Source organism: Notechis scutatus, chromosome 2, assembly GCF_049901735.1.
Source record: "Notechis scutatus isolate UNSWTSFEM ecotype Mainland chromosome 2, rNotScu1.2, whole genome shotgun sequence".
NCBI classification, from domain to species: Eukaryota; Metazoa; Chordata; class Lepidosauria; order Squamata; family Elapidae; genus Notechis; species Notechis scutatus.
The window spans coordinates 144353546-144375378 of record NC_142010.1 but is presented as its reverse complement, the minus strand read 5'-3'; the positions used below and the strand labels follow the sequence as shown (position 1 = coordinate 144375378).

General features: G+C 38.4%; 1 protein-coding gene across 1 annotated transcript in view; it reads left to right on the top strand.

Annotated features, from left to right (window-relative positions):
• The window catches only part of LRP1 (LDL receptor related protein 1), a 321609-nt gene that overhangs the window by 217687 nt on the left and 82089 nt on the right, over nt 1-21833 (top strand). The window contains exons 25-36 of the mRNA XM_026673900.2: nt 838-1035; nt 6961-7165; nt 8089-8253; nt 9405-9649; nt 11688-11819; nt 12474-12701; nt 13415-13589; nt 15212-15306; nt 15592-15741; nt 17919-18062; nt 18708-18833; nt 20585-20716. Of these exons, the coding sequence (XP_026529685.1) occupies nt 838-1035; nt 6961-7165; nt 8089-8253; nt 9405-9649; nt 11688-11819; nt 12474-12701; nt 13415-13589; nt 15212-15306; nt 15592-15741; nt 17919-18062; nt 18708-18833; nt 20585-20716 (1995 nt within the window). The remainder of the gene's footprint in view (nt 1-837; nt 1036-6960; nt 7166-8088; nt 8254-9404; nt 9650-11687; nt 11820-12473; nt 12702-13414; nt 13590-15211; nt 15307-15591; nt 15742-17918; nt 18063-18707; nt 18834-20584; nt 20717-21833) is intronic.

Sequence of the window (21833 nt, the reverse complement as noted above, 5' to 3'; positions counted from 1 at the left end):
TTTTCTGCAGGATACCCAATCCACAGATACCTCTCCTCCCTATTCCATCCCTCTGGAAAACATAGCAAGGCCAAAATCGTAATGACGGGTGGAGTGTGGACTAGGTCCCTTTAATCTGTTTTGTATGTGAGAAGAGTCGTACGTCAGTCTAAGGTTCTTGCCTTTTTGGAAAACTGAATGGGAAAGAGACCAAAAGCGGGAAACTGAATGGGAAAGAGACCAAAAGTTAGCAGGAAGGGAGGGGGAATCCAGCTTGGTGTTTTCCGGCAGTCAAGAAACACAGCAGTGTTCCTGTCCTTTAGGGATGTGCCTCATTCTGCCATGTTGCCGCTGGCAGGCAAAAGAAAGGCAGTTCTGTTCCCAGGGCCTCCAGGGAAGGCTGGAAGAGGGAGAATTTTAAAAAGATGCAATGTTGTTCGGTTGCAGCATAGCATTCATTCCCTCTTACATGAAGAAGGGGAGGCTCATGCTAGAGCTTTGGACCTTTGCCTGTGGGAATCATCGTCCACAGATTACCTTGTGACATGAATAAGTACTGGGATAAGGAGCCCTTGTCCATATTTCGGAGATTATTATTAATAATTTATAACGATTTATGGCGGTGGTTATGTTCATTAAAATCCCAGCCCTGACTGTCTTGGCAGAACAGAGATGAATAGAATTGAAAAGGCAAAAATGATTTTAAAACTCAGAAAGATAGAAAGGTAATTTGTTCCAAATCTTTCTTCAAATGAAAGGGTTTGCTGCGGGAGCCCTCTCAAGAGAGATGCTCCTGGGTTTGAGGATCAGGAAACATATAATAGCAGCAGCAATCAACATTCCTCTTTCCATTTTTAGACCCGTTTAAGCCTTTCATCATCTTCTCCAATCGCCATGAGATCCGGCGTATTGACTTACACAAGGGAGATTACAGCGTCTTAGTGCCTGGCTTGAGAAACACCATTGCCTTGGACTTTCATCTGAATCAGAGCTCCCTCTATTGGACTGATGTGGTAGAAGACAAGATATACCGGGGAAAACTGCATGAGAACGGAGGTGAGTACAGAGTGGCTTTGGGCCAGTCACTCTCTCTTAGCCCTAGGGAAAGGACAATGGCAGACCATTTTCAAAAATATTACCAAGAAAACTGCACAAAATTTTCCAGGCAGTCACCAGAGTTACCAAAGACTGACTCAAGGGCACATATCCATCCGTGGTGGGATTCAAAATTTTTTACTACCGGTTCTGTAGATGTGGCTTGGTGACTGTTGCAGGGGGAAGGATATTGTAAAATCTCCAGTCAGAGGCAGGATTTGCCGGTTCTCCGAACTACTCAAAATTTCCGCTACCGGTTCTCCAGAACTGGTCAGAACCTGCTGAATACCACCTCTGATATGCATGCACCTATACACAGATGTGGCTGCTGTAGAATGGTGCTTTTTCCCCAAAAAAATATTTCCCCCCCAGAAAGTTTATACTTTTAAAATATGATGTGCTCACAGTCCATTCTTACCAGGACAGTTGGCTTCCTTCTCAATCTTGTATTCACAGAGGGAGCCACAATAAAGAAATGAATTGTGCTTAAGTTTGTTCTGCTGTTATCAGTGTTGTAGTTGTTGTACAATGTTTATTAAAGAGTTTTCAAAGCTGTTCAAACCTTTAAAAGTGATTGGAGGGAATGTGTGTGTGTGTGTGTATACATACATACATGCATGCATGCATACATACATACATACATACATACATACATACATACATACATAATATGAAATAACAGGGCCATTGGAATTGGTTAAACATTACTGAAGCTTTTTAGAGCTACTGTGCTTTTAAAAGCTTTATTTGCTTCCTGTCTAGCACAGCTGATGAATTACTTTTTTGTTGGTGAAGTTCTTTGCAGTTGATTATTTTAATTAAGGGTCTCTTTATTTTTATTTTCATTGCAAATGGAAATAAAGTTTTGGCAATTATTATTTTTTAAATTTTTTACATTTATTATTACTATTATTTAAAGAAAAGAAGCTTGATGAAGGGGCAATTTTGACCAAAGCAACAACAGAGGCTGCTTAAACCTTTTGTTATTGACAAATTTTCAGTTCTAGGGCTACGTAATTCATGTGTACGTTTGTGAAGATAATCACATGTCTTTTTTAAAAATGCTTTTGGAGAGAAAATGTACATAGCAATCAAAAAGTATTTTCCCTGTGTTAGGGAGACAGCATCTTTCTTAGCAGGAAAGCTGAGGTAAAGTGACAGTCTTGTAGGAGGTGTTCCCTCCTTTGAGCATCTGTAGAGTTTGTTGGTGGAAAGTGGGCACATCTCACCTCACCTGAACTGTCAGTTCTGGAGAATGGGGCCCTGTCTCTTAATGTGACTCATAGAGCTGAGGGAGAGAAGGAATAACTATCTCATCTCTGTTGATCAGCGAAAGAGCAAAAACTGAGCAATATCAATCCTTCCATCATAGTTCAGACAAGCCAGAACTTACTCCTTTGCTCAGTAAGTGCCTTAGTCTAGTCCGCAAACTATGAGTGTTTTCACCCCTTAAGATACATAGGATAAATCCAGGGGTGGGCTGATACCAGTAGCTAATTTTATGGCCGGTTTGGCGAACTGGAAAATCCCACCCCTGGCTGACCCTGCCCAGCCCACCTCACCCCTTCCAGGAGTCCTCACAGGGCCCGTTTTGGATCCCAGGTAAGTACAGGGCCTGCGTGGAGGCTCCAGGAGGGCCAAAAATGGGCCTTCCGGGGGCTCTGGAAGGCCGGAAACAGGCCCCCGTTTCTGGCCTCCAGAAAGTCTCCACAGTCTGGGGAGGCAGTTTTCGCCCTCCTGGAGGATCGAGAAAAGCCTCGGGAGCCTGGGGGAGGGTGAAAAACAGGCCTCCCCCTGCCTTGGTGCAGGCCACCGATGCAGCATCCCAGGGTTACATGATCAAAATTCAGACGCTTGGCTACTGGTTTATGTGTGATGGTTGCAATGTCATGTAATCAACCTTTTGCAACCTTTTGACGAGCAAAGTCAATGGGGAAGCTAGATTCACTTAACAACCATGTTAGTAGCTTAACAACTGCAGTGATTCACTTAACAACTGTAGCAAGAAAGCTTGTAAAATGGGGCAAAATTCAGTTAGCAACTGTCTTAGCAACATACATTTTGGGCTCAATTGTGGCTGTAAGTCAAATACTGTAATGGTATTTGTTGAACTAAAAGCACTTATATTTTCTCGTGGTTATGAGGAGGAATGCAAAGAAGGACAGGTCATAAGTCAAGAACTATCTGTACTATATATATATATATATATATATATATATATATATATATATATATATATATATATATATATTCATATTCTTAAGTTTTCGCTGGTACTTACATGTATGGTATTCAGCTTTGTTCAGGTATTTTCCCACGCATTGTAGTTGTGCTTTTAAAGTTGTAGCTACAACTTTAAAAGCACAACTACAATGACGTGGAAAATACCCAAACAAAGCTGAATACCATATATCTATATATCTATATATCTATATATCTATATATCTATATATCTATATCTATATCTATATCTCTATCTCTATCTCTATCTCTATCTATCTATCTATCTATCTATCTATCTATCTATCTATCTATCTATCTAAATTTTATTTGGGTTTTCACGAAACATAATACAAATAAACATCTTTTTTTGAGAATAGCATGATCCCGGGTTATCACTTCACCATACAGACACAAACTCAATTTCATATTCGTCTTTGTGTTCTATTCCATATCTTATTACTATTTTGACATTTTCACCATAATTTTTCTCCTCCCTTAGTTTTCTCAACTTTGTTTTTAATTATCTCATACCTATCTAAATTCAATTATATATCTTTTTCTAATCATTTTTAATATTTTTCTAATCATATCTGTACTTCTGATAGTTTGCCTCCTTGGTTTTATTTTGTGGTTTATTTAGCATTTGGCACAGGTGTTCAGCATTTTATTTTGGATTTTGAAATCCATGTTCCTGTTTCTTTTTAAAAGTTGAGATCAATTCAGGACGGTAATGTGAGTAACATAAGGGTGGAGCCACTCCGTACCTTGCATAGCAGCCGTGGATTGGGAAAATGAGGAAGAACAAAAACTTGCTAACATAAAGTCTAGGGCTCATTGCTTCACTAAATTTAGATAAAGGGAAATGAAACTTTGCTTTGCGACTGTACTTTGCTTGGAAATGAGGGATAGAAATTTGTTTTGACTGATGTAGGAGATGACCAATTGTGCATATATAGCTCCTGCTTAAGCAAGATAAAAAAATTTCTTTAACGTAGTTCTGGGGAAGAGGCTTGACCTTTGCTATATTTGTGGTCAGGGTGCTTCCACTGAGAGCTAGCCATCCATTAAGTAAGCTGAGGTATTGGAAATCAAATCCCAAACGGTCACATTATTAAACAATTGCCAGCTTCTTGCATTATAATAAGCTCTTTGCTGGCTCTAGAAGAGTAAATAAATAGATAGCTAGCAGACTGAGCCCCAGTGATGAAGAACAAATGCTCCTGGGGGTGATTAGATTAGCATTTCTAATCTGTGTGTAGTAATTGAAAGCCAGTTAACTCAAAGCACAGCAGGCCTTCAGTTTCAATCCATGAGATGTTGCCCTCAAATGAAGCAGACGCGTGTGGCTAACCATATGGCAGCTACAGGATCCTCTTCACTAGGATTCTTGGGAAGGAAGGATCTTACAAATGTTATCTTTAAAATCCTTTGAAGTAATTATTGTAATCACCACCGCAAAACCTTGTTTAACCAACAGTCTCAAAGTGTTATAATAAGCACTTTGTCAAATTCCCTAGGATACATTTCCTTCCACTGATAAAAAAATGTGGAGGTGCTAGTAACTCTGTCCATCACTACCTTTGTCATAATTTGTGCAGTGCTGAACTATCCATTACACTGACCCTTTATTGTGAACCCCAAATAGTTCGTAAGTGGGAATCTGGATCACGTATTTTAATGAAGATGTTTTTGTGTTTTGAAAACATCAATGAAATCATTCTCTCCTTTTCAGAGTAACTGTCCTTTAAGAACAGGTAATCTTTGGTTAATGACCATTCATTCAGCAACCATTTGAAATTACAAAGGCGCTGAACAAGGAGACTTGGCTGGCCCATAAAGTTGTGGCTGTCACAGCAGTCACATTGATCATAATTCAGGCATTCAGCAGCCGACTCACAATTATAATAGTTGCAGTGCGCTACAGTCCCACCATTGTGATTTGTGACCTTCACTGCCAGTTTCCAAGAAGCAGAAGCAATGAGGAAGCCAACAGGAGGCCACAGATAGTAATCACATGAAATCACACTTAACAGCAGCTGGAGGCATTACTGTCATAAATGGATATGGTCACATGATGTCAAGCTTCATGTCCACGGCACTTAACAATGGAGTTCTCAGTCCCAATAACTATTAACTGAGGATTACCTGTAAATCAGTCTATAAGTCCTTCAGGAAAAGCTGAAATGTGAAAAGGGCTTGAGATACCTTCAAAATAAACCAGTCTGTCCTTCCCTTTCTGCATTTCTACCATCAGAAATAGCAGTGTTCAATCCCTGTTAAATGATACCTTCTTTCTTTTAAATGTTGACATTATGTTAGAGTTAATTAGCATTCCCAGAGCTTCCCTAAATGGTAATTACAGCCTAGCAACTGTTTCAGCAAAGAACAGGGCCTAACCTGATTAATGCCTCAACAGAGCTGGTGATGGGGCACTGGGTGATCAAGGAATTGCAGAATGCCAGGATGGCCTCTAGTATGTCCCAACTAAAGGATTTTCTGCCCCTTCTCCCTACGGAGTTTTATAAGAAGACAGTTCATTAGATTTGAAATCACTTGGAGTTTGATTGTTTCTTGCAAAAAAACAAAACTTTGTTCTCAATAAAGCCATTTAAAATTGAAATTAGTTTTCTAGATATCTTTATTTTAAAACCTAAAATTAGGAATCCTTTGACTTGTCCAGAGATTAAAGTTATAAATGAGGCCAGAAATGAGATTTTACCATATTAGGATCAGGACAAATTTGCAAGAGGGCGCTTGATTTCTGTACATTTTTAGTTTAAATTCTTAACTGTTAGTGTAGCCAAAATTTATGAGGTGTGGTATGTAACTATAGCCTATATCTAAATAAAAGATAGCAGATATCTTGGAAGAATTCCTATTTTACCCAATGATAAAAGGCAACATGCTGAAAATGACTGAGCTAATTCTCCTGGAGGCTCTTTGGAGTGAATTCAGCTACATGTATTCTGATTTAATAACTCCAGCAATTTAGCAAAAGCATGGTTTCTTTCTCAGAATGGATTGTACTTACGTGTCACAATAAATTTACTAATCTCTAAGGTGACTGTAATCTCTCCATTGCTGGTGTATTATAAAATACATCTTGAAGAAAGCACTGAATCCTAGATCATCTTTCCCCAACTTGAGTATCATTCAGATCTGAGGTCCTGAATTCTAAGAATTCCTTAGCCCATGTAGTCACAGGTGAGAAATTGGGGTGTGGAAGTCCCTTTAAATAGAATGCACTCAAGGTGAGGAATGCTGTCTTAGATAATTATTACCCATTCTTTAGACTGTCTTATCTAAGATCCAATAAAGAATAGTAGCAACTCTCTTTCAGACTTTCTGGAATCAAATTGATTATTTAGATATGTGGATTCTGGATATGTTCAGGCTGAATAGCTTGATAATGTAGTAGGCCATGAATTAAACACATGACAGTGGTTCCAGTGGTTCTAATGGGCCTCTCAATGACATTTGGTATTATCCATTAAGATACATTTCTTGAAATGTTATTACAGAACTTGGAGGTTGAGAGAGAAGATCTTGGGAAGTTAGATCACAGAAAAGAATTTTTAAAAAATGCCTTCCACATGAAGTGAAGTTTGTCTGGATAATACGAACAATTACTGATGGCTTCTATTCCAATTATCTTTTTTACAGCCCTAACCAGCTTTGAGGTGGTGATACAATATGGGCTCGCTACTCCTGAAGGACTTGCTGTAGACTGGATTGCTGGCAACATCTATTGGGTGGAGAGCAACCTGGACCAAATTGAGGTGGCTAAACTAGACGGAACAATGAGGAGCACATTACTGGCTGGGGATATCGAGCACCCTCGTGCCATCGCCTTAGATCCACGATGCGGGTATGACTCTGAATGTAGGGGATGGAGAAATCTATGGGCAGGAACTGATTTAAAAACACGGTGGAAGGTTGGGTACCAAAGTAACTTGTCCATGTGGATTTTGGCAAAATAGGTTAATCTTTTAATCCATTAGCAAACTTCAACCTGCATTTAATGTTTGCATGGGAGGCAGGCAGTAAACCAAATGTTCACCAGATATTTTGGATCCTTAGGAGGGGGGCTGGGTTTATTCTGGTATTTGACCCAAATAGGGCAAAACCATAGAATGCTAGGCATGGAATTCAGCATCAAGAATGGTTGGTGTTTTCTTTATAAGCAAGCTTCTACTTGTTACCAGAAAGATGTCCTGGTATTTATTATTTGTGTAGTATCTTGTACAATTTTAACAGCAAATAGGTGTTCAGGTTCCTTTTAAAGTGCATGTCTTCACATTCCTCAACTGCAGAAATGAAATTAGAATCTCTCTGCAGTGAAATCTTGATAGAAATTCCAGTTTTCCTAAAAATATTACCGGTGTAGAGAGATACTCTTTATTCCTCCCTAGCCCTTTTGTAAGAGGTAGATGGCATTGATCATAAGCAGACTACTGAAGAGCACTGGAATATTTTCACATCACTCTAAAAAAAAATGAAGGAAATCGTGCCATTTAGCACTGTGCATACAGGCTTTTTGAACTCTGTAAAAATGAAGCATTGCTTTTAAAAGCATAGTCGTATAGGATTTGCCTACATTCACATAAGAATGCAGTGTTGCAGAGAGGATTGATATCAAATCACTTTTTAGTGTCTCAAAGAGTAAATGATCTACAGTGAATATTGCAGTGTTACAGAGACTATTTAAACTATGTTCCTATGGCTGAAGAGGCATCTCTTTCTTTTTTTTTTTTTTTTGACTCTGTGTGCCCACTTTCCCCCCCACCCCAGGATTCTCTTCTGGACAGACTGGGATGCCAGCCTGCCTCGCATTGAGGCAGCTTCCATGAGCGGCCAAGGCCGACGTGTCATTCACAAGGAAACAGGCTCAGGTGGCTGGCCAAATGGACTCACAGTGGACTACCTGGAAAAGCGTATACTGTGGATTGATGCCAGGTGCGGAGCAGCCAGGCACCAAATATTCAGGGTTTGAGATTCAGGGGAGAAATTATCAGGATAGTCATTTCTTAGGGGCGGGGGGGTTGGGGAGAGGGAGAGATTTTTATTATGAAGCCAATCCAGATCCTCTTAAAATGTCTACATCTTTCCCTTTATAAGAATCTAGGTTTGGTATTTTTATTTCCACTGATTACTGGCATTTCAAAATCTTGCTGCTCTTGCTGTTACTTCTTCGTTTCTTCTTGTATTAGCCTCAGAGATAATTTTACTTCATGAAAAGATTACATGTTGAATGTAACAATGCCAGTGTAATATAGACTACCATAGCTGCAATCAGAAATTGTTATCTTTGTCCAATATATGTTTCCACCACCACCCATCCCCAAAAAACACTGAAAAACTGAAAGTATTTTTTTCCTGCTCTGCTAAAAAGGTTCTCTGTCTGTTGGGAGTAATTCTACCTCAGTTGCAGAGCTGAGCTATTATTTAATTGAGGAGAAATAGAAGAGAGTCTCCTATTTTGCTGCAATATCCCATTGAGTCTTTTATCCTAAGAAGACTGTAAGAACACAGTAACTTCCTCTTTTCTGTCTCTCATAGTAACTATATGCATAATTACTATAGTTACTATAATAATGTAATAACACCTTAGTAAGTAAGACATTATTTGGCTAGAATATTAAATGCATTTTTTTGCTGTAGATTAGAGACTAATAAACAAATCACTATGTTTTATAACAAACTTGGCATGCCTTTAATAGACTCCAGGGCAACATAAAATAGGTATTTTGGCTTACTTTCCTAGAGTGATGCATTTCATGCCAGATTGCTTTCTGAAAAGAAAAGCCTTTGATCACATTGTATTTTTCCATTCCTAAGTATCTTGCTCCCTCTCTCCTTTGTCTTTCTTTGTTTCTAATGTCTTACTTGCAGCTTCTTTGCTTAGGCATATCTTCCGTTATTTATTTATTTTGTTTGTCAAACAAAAATTACACATCTGAACAAAGAAAATTAAAAAAAAAAAGATCTTGTGGTCCCAGTTCTACTCGTACTCACATGTAGCTTTTGAACTCACGTCTCTTGCTTCTCGCCTCTCCTTTTCCCTGCTTCTGCGAATGTTCATGTTGATTTGTCATCTTCTTCTCCAGGTCAGATGCGATCTATTCTGCCCTCTATGATGGCACAGGCCACATTGAGGTGCTGCGAGGACACGAGTATCTGTCACATCCCTTTGCCGTCACCTTGTACGGTGGCGAGGTGTACTGGACTGACTGGCGGACAAATACCTTGGCCAAGGCTAACAAGTGGACAGGCCACAACGTCACGGTCGTGCAGCGGACCAACACACAGCCCTTTGATTTGCAGGTCTATCACCCCTCTCGCCAGCCTGTAGGTGAGCCATGATGAGGGAAAAGGGGCAGTGGGTGAATGATATCAGGTTTCAGTCTGTGAAGTCAACATGGGCACCAGAAGTTTGTCACAATTGCCACAGCTACCTACTGCTATATTCAAGCTACCTAAGTCTCCGGAGGCTTTGCATCTAATGGACACAGGAAGAAACAATAACCTCCACTGATGTGTAAATGATGCGGCTAGTTGGGTAAAACTAGACTGACTATATCTAAGAGTGGTTTCCCCCCCCTTTAATTGATGCCATTCCTTTCTTTTCTTGGTGACAATAGTCCCAAAGGTGCTGTCTCCAAAAGGCATCTGGATTTTCCTCCTTTCTTTTTTTTCCCTTTGAAAACATTTTGCTTCTCAACCAGAAACTTCTTGGATGAGAAGCAAAATGTTTTCAAAGAAGATGAACAACATCAAGAAAGTCCAGTTGTCTTTTTTTTAAAAAAAAGTACCTGTGGGACAACCTGGATGATTGAGCATCTCCACAGTCACTGGGAGATTTTAGGAATTTCACAAGAGACTCTCCATAGGCAAAGCATGTGCTCTGCGAAATGAGTATGGTCTCCCCCAGGCATCTATTTGTCAGTTTTGGGTATTGTATCTTTCAGCGAGATGAGAGAAGCAATTACAAGTGAATTAATTATTTGATCATAGAAGCAGAGACTGAACCATTTCTCCATTTATTCCTCAGTCTCCTAATAAAGGGACAGATTCTGGATTTAATTATAGTGCTAAGCGACAGTACTGTCTTGGACTCATTGCCATGTAGAGCTTATTTTTCAGAAACCACAGTCTATACCCATGTCTTTACCTGCTTGTATCAGTTTCTAAAAGACTGACTTTCCATAGTATGTTTAGTCATAAGCAAGATTGTGTGCTGCAAGAACATCTAAATTATGAGGTGAGGGAGGAGTGGTTTTAAACTAAAATAATTCCTTCTCTGATAAATTGCAGAGGCCATTCTCATTCAAGTATGGCATACTAGATAATGATCTCCTTATATGGTGGTAAGATGCATATATCACATATTTTGTGCACTTAATCCGGGTCACTTAAAATCTGGAAATTCCTGTTAGCTAACTGACCTAAATTGGAAGGGATAAAAATTATTCCAACTGTGATGCTATTATAATTGGCATGGATAGAGAGAGACATACATACATACACACATACATACTCCAAGGACTTACTTACCAACTTACATTCTGAGGTTGATGGCAAAATAACAGAACTACCTTAAAAAGACAACAAGGAACGAATATGCAGTAATTCGATCTGTATATTAAGGCTTTGCTATGGAGTGGTGCAGTAGCCTAGAGGTGGAGCTTTTGTCTCACAATCAGGAGGCTGTGAGTTCAATCCTAGATAGAGGCAGATATTTCTCTCTCTGGGCACACTGAGAATTTATCTGCGGAACAAAATTCCTCATTGGCGACAGGAAGAGCATCTGGCCATTAAAACACTCTGCTAGCTCCATTCAGTTGCCCAGACTCTACCCTGAAAGGGATTATGGGGTCGTTAAAAGAAGATGATTAAAGGCTTCACTATGTTTTATTATTAAAAATGAGATGGATACACATGAAGATTTTTATACAATATGAAGTACTTGCACTTAGAGACTCTACTTTCTGATGATTTGGAAATCCTCCGTAGACTGTAGGATAAGCTTTTCCCCTGGTCTGTCTTGTACATTTTTTTTCTTAGCACTTGCACTTTTTAAGGCTGTGGGGAAGGACACTCCAAACTTGGCAACTTTAAGACTTGTAGACTTCAACTCCCAGAATTCCTCAGCCAGCCATGAAGTCCATAAGTCTTAAAGTTGCTAAATTTGGAGACCCTTGCTCTGGAGAAAGCAAAAGTACAACCCTACGATTGTTCTGGACAATCCAGAAATCCAATGGCTTTTTCCCTTGGGCTATATTCCATATGTATATATGTGCCCTGACAGTTCCCACACAGAGGTATGCATTCTGCTTTCTTTAGAACAAAGTTGTGATGAATGTAATCTTATAACCTTTTTGTTCTTCTAGCTCCCAATCCTTGTGAGGCCAATGGAGGAAAAGGCCACTGTTCCCACCTCTGCCTCATCAACTACAATGGCACTTACTCCTGTGCTTGCCCCCACCTGATGAAGCTGGATAAGGACAATGCCACCTGCTATGGTAAAGGGAGTGAATGGGATCCAGCATAAATCGGGAGCTCCTCCTGCAAAGATAGATAATTTGAGATTATAATAGTGCTTTATCACTTCCTGTCCCTCTCTTTCCCATTTATTTTAGCTATTGATACCTCCCAGACTATCTTTCAGAATGGTTCACAGGCTTTTAGCGAATGAGAGTAAAAAGCACGGGAACGTTTAAGTGTAGAGCCGTGTCTTCACCCTCTTGTATCAGTTTCTAAAAGACTGACTTTCCATAGTATGTCTAGTCATAAGCAAAATTGGTGTGCTGCAACAAAACATCTAAATTATGAGGCTAGGGAAGGAGCAGTTTTAAACTAAAGTAATCCCTTCTCTGATAAATTGCATAACTGAAACCCCAAAACTGGTTACTTTCCCATCTCTTCAGGCTTAGATTTTTATTGATTTATGTGTTCAATTTGCTAAATATCTAGAAATAATTCAATTGAGAAAAAAACTAAACTCGCCTTAGTCTTTTGGAGTCTAAGCTTTGGAAACTTTTATATATCCCTGATCTATACCATTCATGAATAACCTATTTAAGAATCTTGCAGGTTTTGGAAAGTCTTTATACTTGCAGAGTCTTGATGATACTGAGTTTCCATCACATGGTCTTGCCTTTTCTCCCCATCTCCAGAATTTAAGAAGTTCTTGCTTTATGCACGCCAGATGGAAATCCGAGGTGTGGACATAGACAACCCTTATTACAATTACATTAACTCCTTCACGGTGCCTGACATTGACAATGTGACTGTGGTTGACTATGATGCTCTGGAACAACGTATCTACTGGTCAGATGTCCGCACACAAACCATCAAGCGGGCATTCATCAATGGAACAGGCGTTGAAACGGTTGTTTCTGCAGGTGCAAATTACTTATATTATCCTCTCTTCCAAAGCTTCCCAACAGCTGCTTTTTTAACTTGGCTTTTGTTAAATTAAATTTGAATATTGATGTCAGCTTTTTTTAAAGGCATTAGAATATTTAACTTTTACATTTTATTTTAATTAAATATAAATGAGTATTCATTGAGTTCAAAGCACAGAAGAGTTTATTATTGTTTCCTATACACAAGAATCTGGTCAAATAATGCTCAAAGCTAAATTGTCTCTAGATAAGGGTCAAAGGAAATTCATAAGTGGCTGACTGAGGTCTCTTTTGGGTGCTCAAAGATTCCAAACTGATGACACATTTCACCCCACCCTCTGGCTTAGCCTGCAGGTCTGCCACACCTATATTCCTTGCAGTTTCTTATCATTATCCTGCATCAGGAATTAGCTACTTTTGCAATCAATAGTTATCATTGTGGGATTCATTGAGGCTATGTAAATAAGAACACAGAGACATCTCACAAAACTCCCATCATTTTTCAGTTTTTTTCTTCTTTGAATTATGGGAGTAAATGGGCAATTATGGGAGTAAGTGGGCCCTTTGGCAACACATCCTAACTTTTTTTGTATCTTTCTGGGTTTCACGTCTATTCCTATTTATTTATTTATTTGATTGATATAGCCAGCAATATATGACTATGGGCAGCTTACAGCAGTTAAAGAAATATATTGTCTATTACTTTGCAGATTTACCCAATGCTCATGGCTTGGCTGTGGATTGGGTCTCTAGAAACCTTTTCTGGACCAGCTATGATGCCAACAAGAAACAGATTAATGTTGCCCGGCTAGATGGCTCCTTTAAGAATGCTGTGATTCAGGGACTGGACAAACCTCATTGCTTAGTGGTTCATCCTCTCAAAGGGTAAGTCTGAGTCAACCAAGAATGCTGACAAAGTTAAACGGTAGGATGGAGTTTCTGAGAAACAGACTGAAACACTTTCACTTTCCTTTTTAAATTAAGAGCTTTTTAGCATTATTTCTGAATATTAACTACATGTTATTTAAACAAGCCCCATGAATTAGAGTTTAATCATGGTTTATTTCACTCCAGTTCAATTACAACTAATGGTAGTTTATATGGAAATGTTAAAAGTTTCCTGCTTCCTTGTTGTAAATGCATCAGAGTGGGGGAGCAGGGTTCATGAGCCCAAGTTCTTCAAGACATATCCTCACGGCATAACATATCCTTTTGTATATTTCCACAGTGAATATATAATCTGAATAGGGAATTAAATGGAAAAATTGGAATAGCAATTATGCAATTTCCCTGCTTCTTTCTCAGAATTTTACAGTGATTGGATTTTCTTACCTTAACATATATATTTTTTTACTTTTAGAAGTAAAGAAAAGTTAAAAAAGAAAAAAGTAAAGTAGGAGAAATACGGTTTATTTCTATAATGCATTTCCTTTTGTAACCTTAGGATCTGCAGGAACATAATATAACATAGGTCCCATCTTTCCAGAGTAAGATAATATAACATTCTTTAGGTGTTTTGCTATAACCTTCAGATTTTTGCTGGAGGGGATCTTTCTTTGGCACTTGCTGAAGTTCTTAAGTATTGCTTGTTGTGTTCTATTTTAAGCTCTTCTTGCAAGATTCTTATGACTTGACTGTTCTGTTTTGTTCATTTGTTCTCTTTTTAAAACAAAAGTTGGGGTTTGGGAAGTCATTGCTTAAATTTTCTGAATGAATCCAATAGGCATGCCTAAACAGATTTACTTGATGCCTAAGCCCCATAACCAGCTCTGTTGCATCTAGAAGTTCTTCCTTTATCTTCAGGCCATGCACAGCCCAATAGGAATAGCAATAATTGTATTCAAGAGTCTGACTCCCTTCAGAATTAAAAATGCTGTTTTTGAATGGTATAAAGAAGCTGTTTTAGAGAGAGGTGCTTTTCACGGCTGAAAAACTGTATCAAGGGCTGAGGATGTGTGAATGTGAATGTACCAGCTAGTTTATGACATATTCTTAGGCAAGGTAAACTCTTTTTCATTTGGCAAGAGGCTGCCCATCAAAGTCATAGAGATTCTGATGATGGCTCTTTGGCAGTTTCTTGATTGGGGTATTGTTTACTGGGTTGTTGGTCTGAGTTAACCTTGGAGTTAATATATGCTGATCTGGGTGGTGATTAGTGGTGGAGAGGTGCTGGAGCCATTTTTATTCTCTTTTGGGCTGGCTGATTGTCTCTTGCATTTCTCATCTTCAGTAACTTTAAGATGGGTGAACTTTAACTCTCAGGATTCTGGGAACATGCTGGCTGAAGTTGAGAAACATTAATATAAACCTTTTCTCCACTTGACAAAATGTTTGGAAGAAAGGAAAGAATGTTTGATTTGCTCTCTGCCACCCATCTTCCTGTAAGGTGTTATTTTCTTCAGATGAACCTTGTTAAGTGTAAAGCAAATGTCAGGGACATGACCAGGAGATAATCAGCCAATGTGGGGAAGGGTATAGCATTGAATGGTGGTTCCTTTGTTTCATAGGAAGCTCTACTGGACAGATGGAGACAGCATCAATGTCGCCAACATGGATGGAAGCAACCACAGCCTTCTCTTCACAAACCAAAAAGGGCCTGTTGGTATGGAAGTCATTTGCTTCATTTGTGTAGTAGTATCATTATGTGGAAATGACAATAAAATTCATGGAAATGATACAATTTGCATCATCTCCATAATGTCAGTGCTGGTGTCTGATTTATACAATCAGAAATGTCAGTTTGCTCCTTCCTCCCATTGATCTATTACTTTTTAAGGTCACCCATGACAACGGTTTAGGTACAATCTTCCCTTACTGCTTACTCTTTTTAGTCCTTGCTAAAATAATAATAATATTTATATATATTTATATATATTTTTAATGTCAGGGCTCTCCATTGACTACAAAGAAAACAAGCTGTACTGGATAAGCTCTGGCAATGGCACCATCAATAGATGCAATTTCAATGGCAGTGGTCTGGAGGTGTTGGAGACTATGAAGAACCAGCTACGCAAAGCCACAGCATTGGCTATAATGGGTAAGAGACAGTGGACAATGTATGTGGTTTTTTTCCATGCTGCGATTTGCATGGAGAGTAGATCTTACGTATTTCTCGTTTCTGTGGGCTCATTTATGTAGAACCTTGTGTGGCTTATAATAGAGAACGTAGATCTCATTTCCTAAAGTTTTCCTTTTGTTTCAAAAACATTGTGGTCTTCTGGATTCAGAAATTACTACATTATTTTCCAAAAGGTGTCATATTGAGGCTGTGATTTCCATAATTAAATCTCCATTATAGTTTTTATCATAATACCCAATTGGAAGCATCTATATCTAAGTTGTATTGCTTTAGTATTCATATAACTTATTTGGGAACTATATTCTTCAATCTATTTTACCATTGCTAAAAATGTATTTTATGAAGAGTTAAAGTCTTAAAATAAACAGATGCTACAAAAGTTAAATTCCTTCCTTTTAGTATCTAAACGCAACGTAACATGATTGTTAAAGCTTTTAATAATGCTTTTAATATAATATACCTGTATTTTATAGCTACATGTATGGAAGCACATCTTAAATCTTTGTTAATTTACATACACAGGTATGACAATAGATCTTTGCCTGTCTAATATCAGAACCAGGAAATCACTAAGTTATAGCTAATGCTACAGCAATTTTGGGAAACTGATACTCAACTACCTTAGCTTAACTAAGTTTACCTGTTGGTTTACATATACATTAAATGAAACAACCCAAAATTAGAAGTGCAATTCCTGGTCCTTAAGATTCTCAGCTCTAGCCAGCATAGCCGATGATTAAATTAAAATAAGTGGCTTGCTGGTTTGGAACAAAATTCATCTAGTTCAGTACTACAAGGTTGGAGTGCTTGAATGCATTGTATTTGATGGATAAAAATCAAATGAAAAAAATCTTAATGAAGAAGCATACCTTTTAAAATTAATTATTTTAATATAGGTTAAAATTTCAATGAGTGCTACAGAGTAGTTACTCCTCATTTAATGACCACTCATTCAGCAACTGTTCAAAGTTATAATTATACAGAAAAAGGAAGACTTATAACTGATCCTTGTACTTGCGGCTGTCACATTTTGTCCATAGTCACATGATTCAGATATAATTCAGATACTTGTCAACCAGACCACAGTTATGAGGTTGCAGCATCCTGCAGTCATATGATTACTATCTGTGATGTTTATGACTGGTATCCAACAAACAAAGTCAATGGCAAAGCCAGCAGGTGGCAAGATTATGTGACTGTAGGATACTGTAACTGCATGGGGTTTGTCTAACAATAACTAACAGTGCCAGAACTGGCGTTCTAAGTCATTGCACCCATACAACATTGCACTTCACAACTCAGATGCTTAGTGATTTGTGCCAAATTACCATTGGTAAGTGAGGACAACTGTACCTCCCCAAAATATTGTTTTAGCCACTCTTTCCAACTGATTACAGGTGGCTTTGGGGTTACAACCATTTGTTCAGTGACTGTTCGAAGTTATCATGGTGATGAATGAATGCACTTATAATATAAGTCCTCATAGTTCCGGCCAATGCAGCATCCCTTCAGTCACATAATCACAATCTGCTCACTTGGTGCCCAGATTGCAATTACGATGTTGTTGCAAGCACAGTGATCATAATTTCCAACATCCCTTCAGCTTCCCACAAGCAAAGTCAATGGGGAAGCCAGCAGGAAATCAGAAGTCGCAGTCATGTGAAATTCTTGCTTGACAACCTGTGTTGTCCTCAATTAATGATGGCAACCAGTACTGCCAAAGTTGCCGGTGCTAAGCACCCCAGTCATGTGATACCATACTGTATGATGTTGCCTAACAACAGCAATCCCAGTCCAAATTGCTGTCTTAAGCCAAGGAAGACTTTCTTTTGATTAATCAACCACTCTTTGTAATCAACTAAAATCTTTCAACTCTTATTTTTTCAGTCTTCTGGCCAAGATATAATTATTCCACACCCGATTCTACTTCCCATCTCACTTTCTCCCCTAAGTCCATATTGATAAAATGGGAACAATAAAACACTTCTTTACTGGATTTCTAAAATTGTGCAAAGAATTACCGTATCAGTAATAATAACTTATGTGTCTTGAGTTTATCAAGTGGGGAGCACACTGTATTCTTTTCAGTTGTGAGTTCCCTCATGGCATGTGTACACTTCCCCTTTCTGACTTAGATGATAAGTTGTGGTGGGCTGACCAGGCCTCTGAAAAAATGGGTACCTGCAACAAGAAAGATGGATCGGAGGCAGTCGTGTTGCGCAACAGCACCACTCTTGTAATGCACATGAAAATCTATGATGAGATCATCCAGCAACAAGGTGAGTATGGAGGGCTTTTGAAGTACTGATGTCGGGTAGCTCTGCTTAGTACAAGAGGAGAGACTGAAGAAGTAGGTTGCAAGGAAGTATAATGGAGACTCATGAGATTCCTAGGTCAGGCAGTACCAAAATAAATAAATAAATGGTGTGAATTTAAGTCGACATAATCTGCCTGCACAATCCTAGGAAATCTAGTTTTGAAGGGTGGCATTTTGAACCACACTTTTTTCACTGTACCACTGCCCATGACCTTCCATGTCTTTATGGGACGGTGTGTACTTACCCAAAAGTTTGATTGAAGTCTGGTAACATCACCAAATCTTGCAAAACTCTTGGCAGTCTCAAAGGACTCATGACATTTAGCATTTTCAATTGAGATACAAAATTTAGTTATGGTGTGGGAAGATGTTTTTGGCTTTTTAAAATCAACTAATTGGTTCATTTTGGAGGGAGAAGATCTCATATAGGGAAACTTCAGAAGTGCTCATGCCTGGAGACATCTACTTGCTAATTCCTTCTTTGATTTTTGTTTGGCTGTAAATTACGAGATATATGGTCATCGGATTGCAAAAGAAAATCTGGACTTTGACATTGTGTGGATCTGGTAATTGTGCCCTTTTAACTTTGCTGTTATTATGGTTTCAGGTGTCAACCCTTGCAGTGTGAACAACGGTGAATGCTCACAACTCTGCCTTCCTACATCAGACACTACTCGTTCCTGCATGTGCACAGCTGGCTACAGCCTGAAGATTGGGCAGCAGTCCTGTGAAGGTGAACAATTATAAGGGGCAGTTCTGTCTGAATGTGACCTGCAGGAATTGGTCTCCATTCCTGGCACTTGACTAGTTTGCCTCTATGAATCTTGAAAAGGCAGCTCCCTCTGCTGCTCGTGGAATTTTCAAAGTTTTCTCACTGAGGCTTCTAATGAGCTTCCCATAGTGTTATCCATATATCTTGAGGTGGCAAAGTTGACCTTAATTGCATATGTGCTTAATGGCAAGTTGCAGTCAGTCCTGGCTTTCTTTACCTTCAAGAAATGTGTTTCTAAATATATATTCTGTCTTCTTCACACATTTATTTTTCATGTAGAGTAGATGATGGGGAGAAAAACACTGGTGTCACCTAAAATAGATAAAGTGGGATGAAGCCTCTAAGATGTGAAGGAGAAAAACTATAGAATTGCAGGATTAAAAATGATAGGATACAATCCGTAACAATTCTTCCCCCCTTCCGCCTAATTTTCAGGATATAGCAATTAATCTTACACTCGTCCAAAGAAAGGCATATTCTAAAAGGGATATTCAGAAAGCCCATTTATATATAAGATTCATCTTTCTACTCTCCCTTTTCTGGGAGGCACTCTAAGAAGGCTGTGGATGATGGGTCCTATCCCAATCATGGTCTCATAATTTTGGTGGCAGCAAATGTGATATGACACTAGAAAGGAATACCTATTATCATTATTACCATAATACTATTTGTACAGACCAACACTGACAATACAAAGTTAATAGTTTAGTTCCTGTTGAGGAATTCCTGGCAGCTGTTTAGTGCTTCCTTTCAAAGGAAAAACAGAGTCCAGCTAAAAAAAAATTTTTCCCCCTCCACATTTCAATCAACATTGATTTTGCTTATCTTTTTAAGTAATAATTGACTGGAGACAATTATTACTGTGAATTAAGGATAATAATTATATTTTATTGTTTCCATATTCCAACTTTCAACAAAGTAAAACCTTGTTTCTTTTCACTAATTTTGTTTCAGTTTTGTTCACATGCACATATTCTATACATTCACATAGATCCCAGATAAAGTTAAAATGAAGGTTGTGTCCTTTGCATTTTGTAAAAGCAACAGAACCCCACAAAATACTGGGCCAATTTTTTTGTGGGAAAGTGGTGGACAGAATGGTAAAATTAAGGGAGGAAATGGAATACTTCAGTTCTACAAAACTCAGAGCATTAATTTTGCTTCTTAAGAGATTTATTGAAATGTCCCAAAATTTTGGCCTTTGCTAACCCCACAGGATGAAAAATCATAGCATAACTCTCCAGATTGAAAATAATTTATCTACCAGACTATAGAGGAAAGCAGACCCTGAAAGTCTGAAAAACAAATGCTATCTAAATTCAAGAAGCTTGAAACAGGCCTTGGTCACTTCTTGATTGTAATAAAAATTTGTGTGGGTTGTCTTTCACAACTCCAGCTGTTGTTAAGGAATTGTTGTCATTAATGAAATTTTGCTTGTTTCACTTTTTTCCAGCCTATTGGCAGGAACTCATGGAGTTATAGAGCAAAACAACTTGGACAGATCCAAGTTAGGGAAGATTGCTTTAGTCTGGAATTCTCCTGGCAGGCTTTTAGGCCAGCTCTGTGGACTGAAATTCTTTGAGATCAGATGCTTAGAATAGAAACTGAGATTATTTGCATATAAAGGTTTCCATTCTATACATAATTCCTTGTACCTCTTTATCCTTTTGATAAACTTTTTAAGCTTGTGACTGTTTCCTTTTTCCATGCAGGTGTTGGCTCTTTCCTCCTCTACTCAGTACATGAGGGCATCCGTGGCATCCCATTGGATCCCAATGACAAGTCTGATGCACTGGTGCCAGTCTCTGGGACTTCACTGGCTGTCGGCATTGATTTCCATGCTGGTAGGTGGTGCATACCTGCAATGGATTAGCCCTCTTGGGACCCTCAGTTGGAGAAGGATAAAAGAACAACCGTCTGAAGAAGGATAGAGAAGCTACATTGATGGGAGATATTACAGCTGATGGGGAAATTGGGCTAATTGCAATTCTTAGTTTTGATTTTCTGTGAAGAGATGATGGTTAATTTGATGGGTTCCCACCTCCCCCCAAAAAACCCAAAACAGAGTATAACTATTGAGGTATCAGAGTATACAATGTATTCTATATTCTCATATTAGAGAAGAATCAAGCCGTAAAATTCATGTGAGGAAATCAAAGATCACTATAAACCAATTCATCTCATCTTTGGTTAAAATGTCTTCTGTAACTGAACAAGTTATTTATACAGTATTTAAGAGATAAACCAAAACTGGCACAACCTTGAAGCCGGTCTTAAAGTCTTAAGTTATGGTTGATGCCATAACCCTGTTTCCTTAGTGGAGAAGTAACAGTTGATATGGGCACAAACAGAACAACTAGACCCAAGAATAGTTTTTCCCTGAATGCTGCCATTACTCTGCTAAACAAATAATTCCCTTAACACTGTCAAACTATTTACAAAGTCTGCATTACTATTACTATTCATCTTCTCATCCTTCCTTTCACCCATCTCCTCCCATGTATGACTGCATGAATGTAACTTTATTGCTAGTATCCTTATGATTTTTTAAAAAATGGTTGTTTACTAGTATAATTTGATTTGATCACTTATTATTATGTTTCCTGGTATGATTTGATTGCTTATTTGTACCCTTTGACTACTATTGTGTTATACTTATGTACTTTTTGACTACTATTAAGTGTTATACCTATGATTCTTGATGAATGTATTTTTTTTTCTTTTTATGAACACTGAGAGCATTTGCACCAAAACAAATTCCTTGTGTGTCCAATCACACATGGCCAATAAAGAATTCTATTCTATTCTAAACAGGTTAGAATTAACCTAATGCCCTTCCTCCACTAGCCAATTTTTTTTAGCATTCAGCTTTGAGCTTCTACTTGGAATCTATTCTGAATCACTATCCAGAAGTCAGTTTACTGTTGCCCAGTATATTTCCAAAGTAATGACAAAAACAGA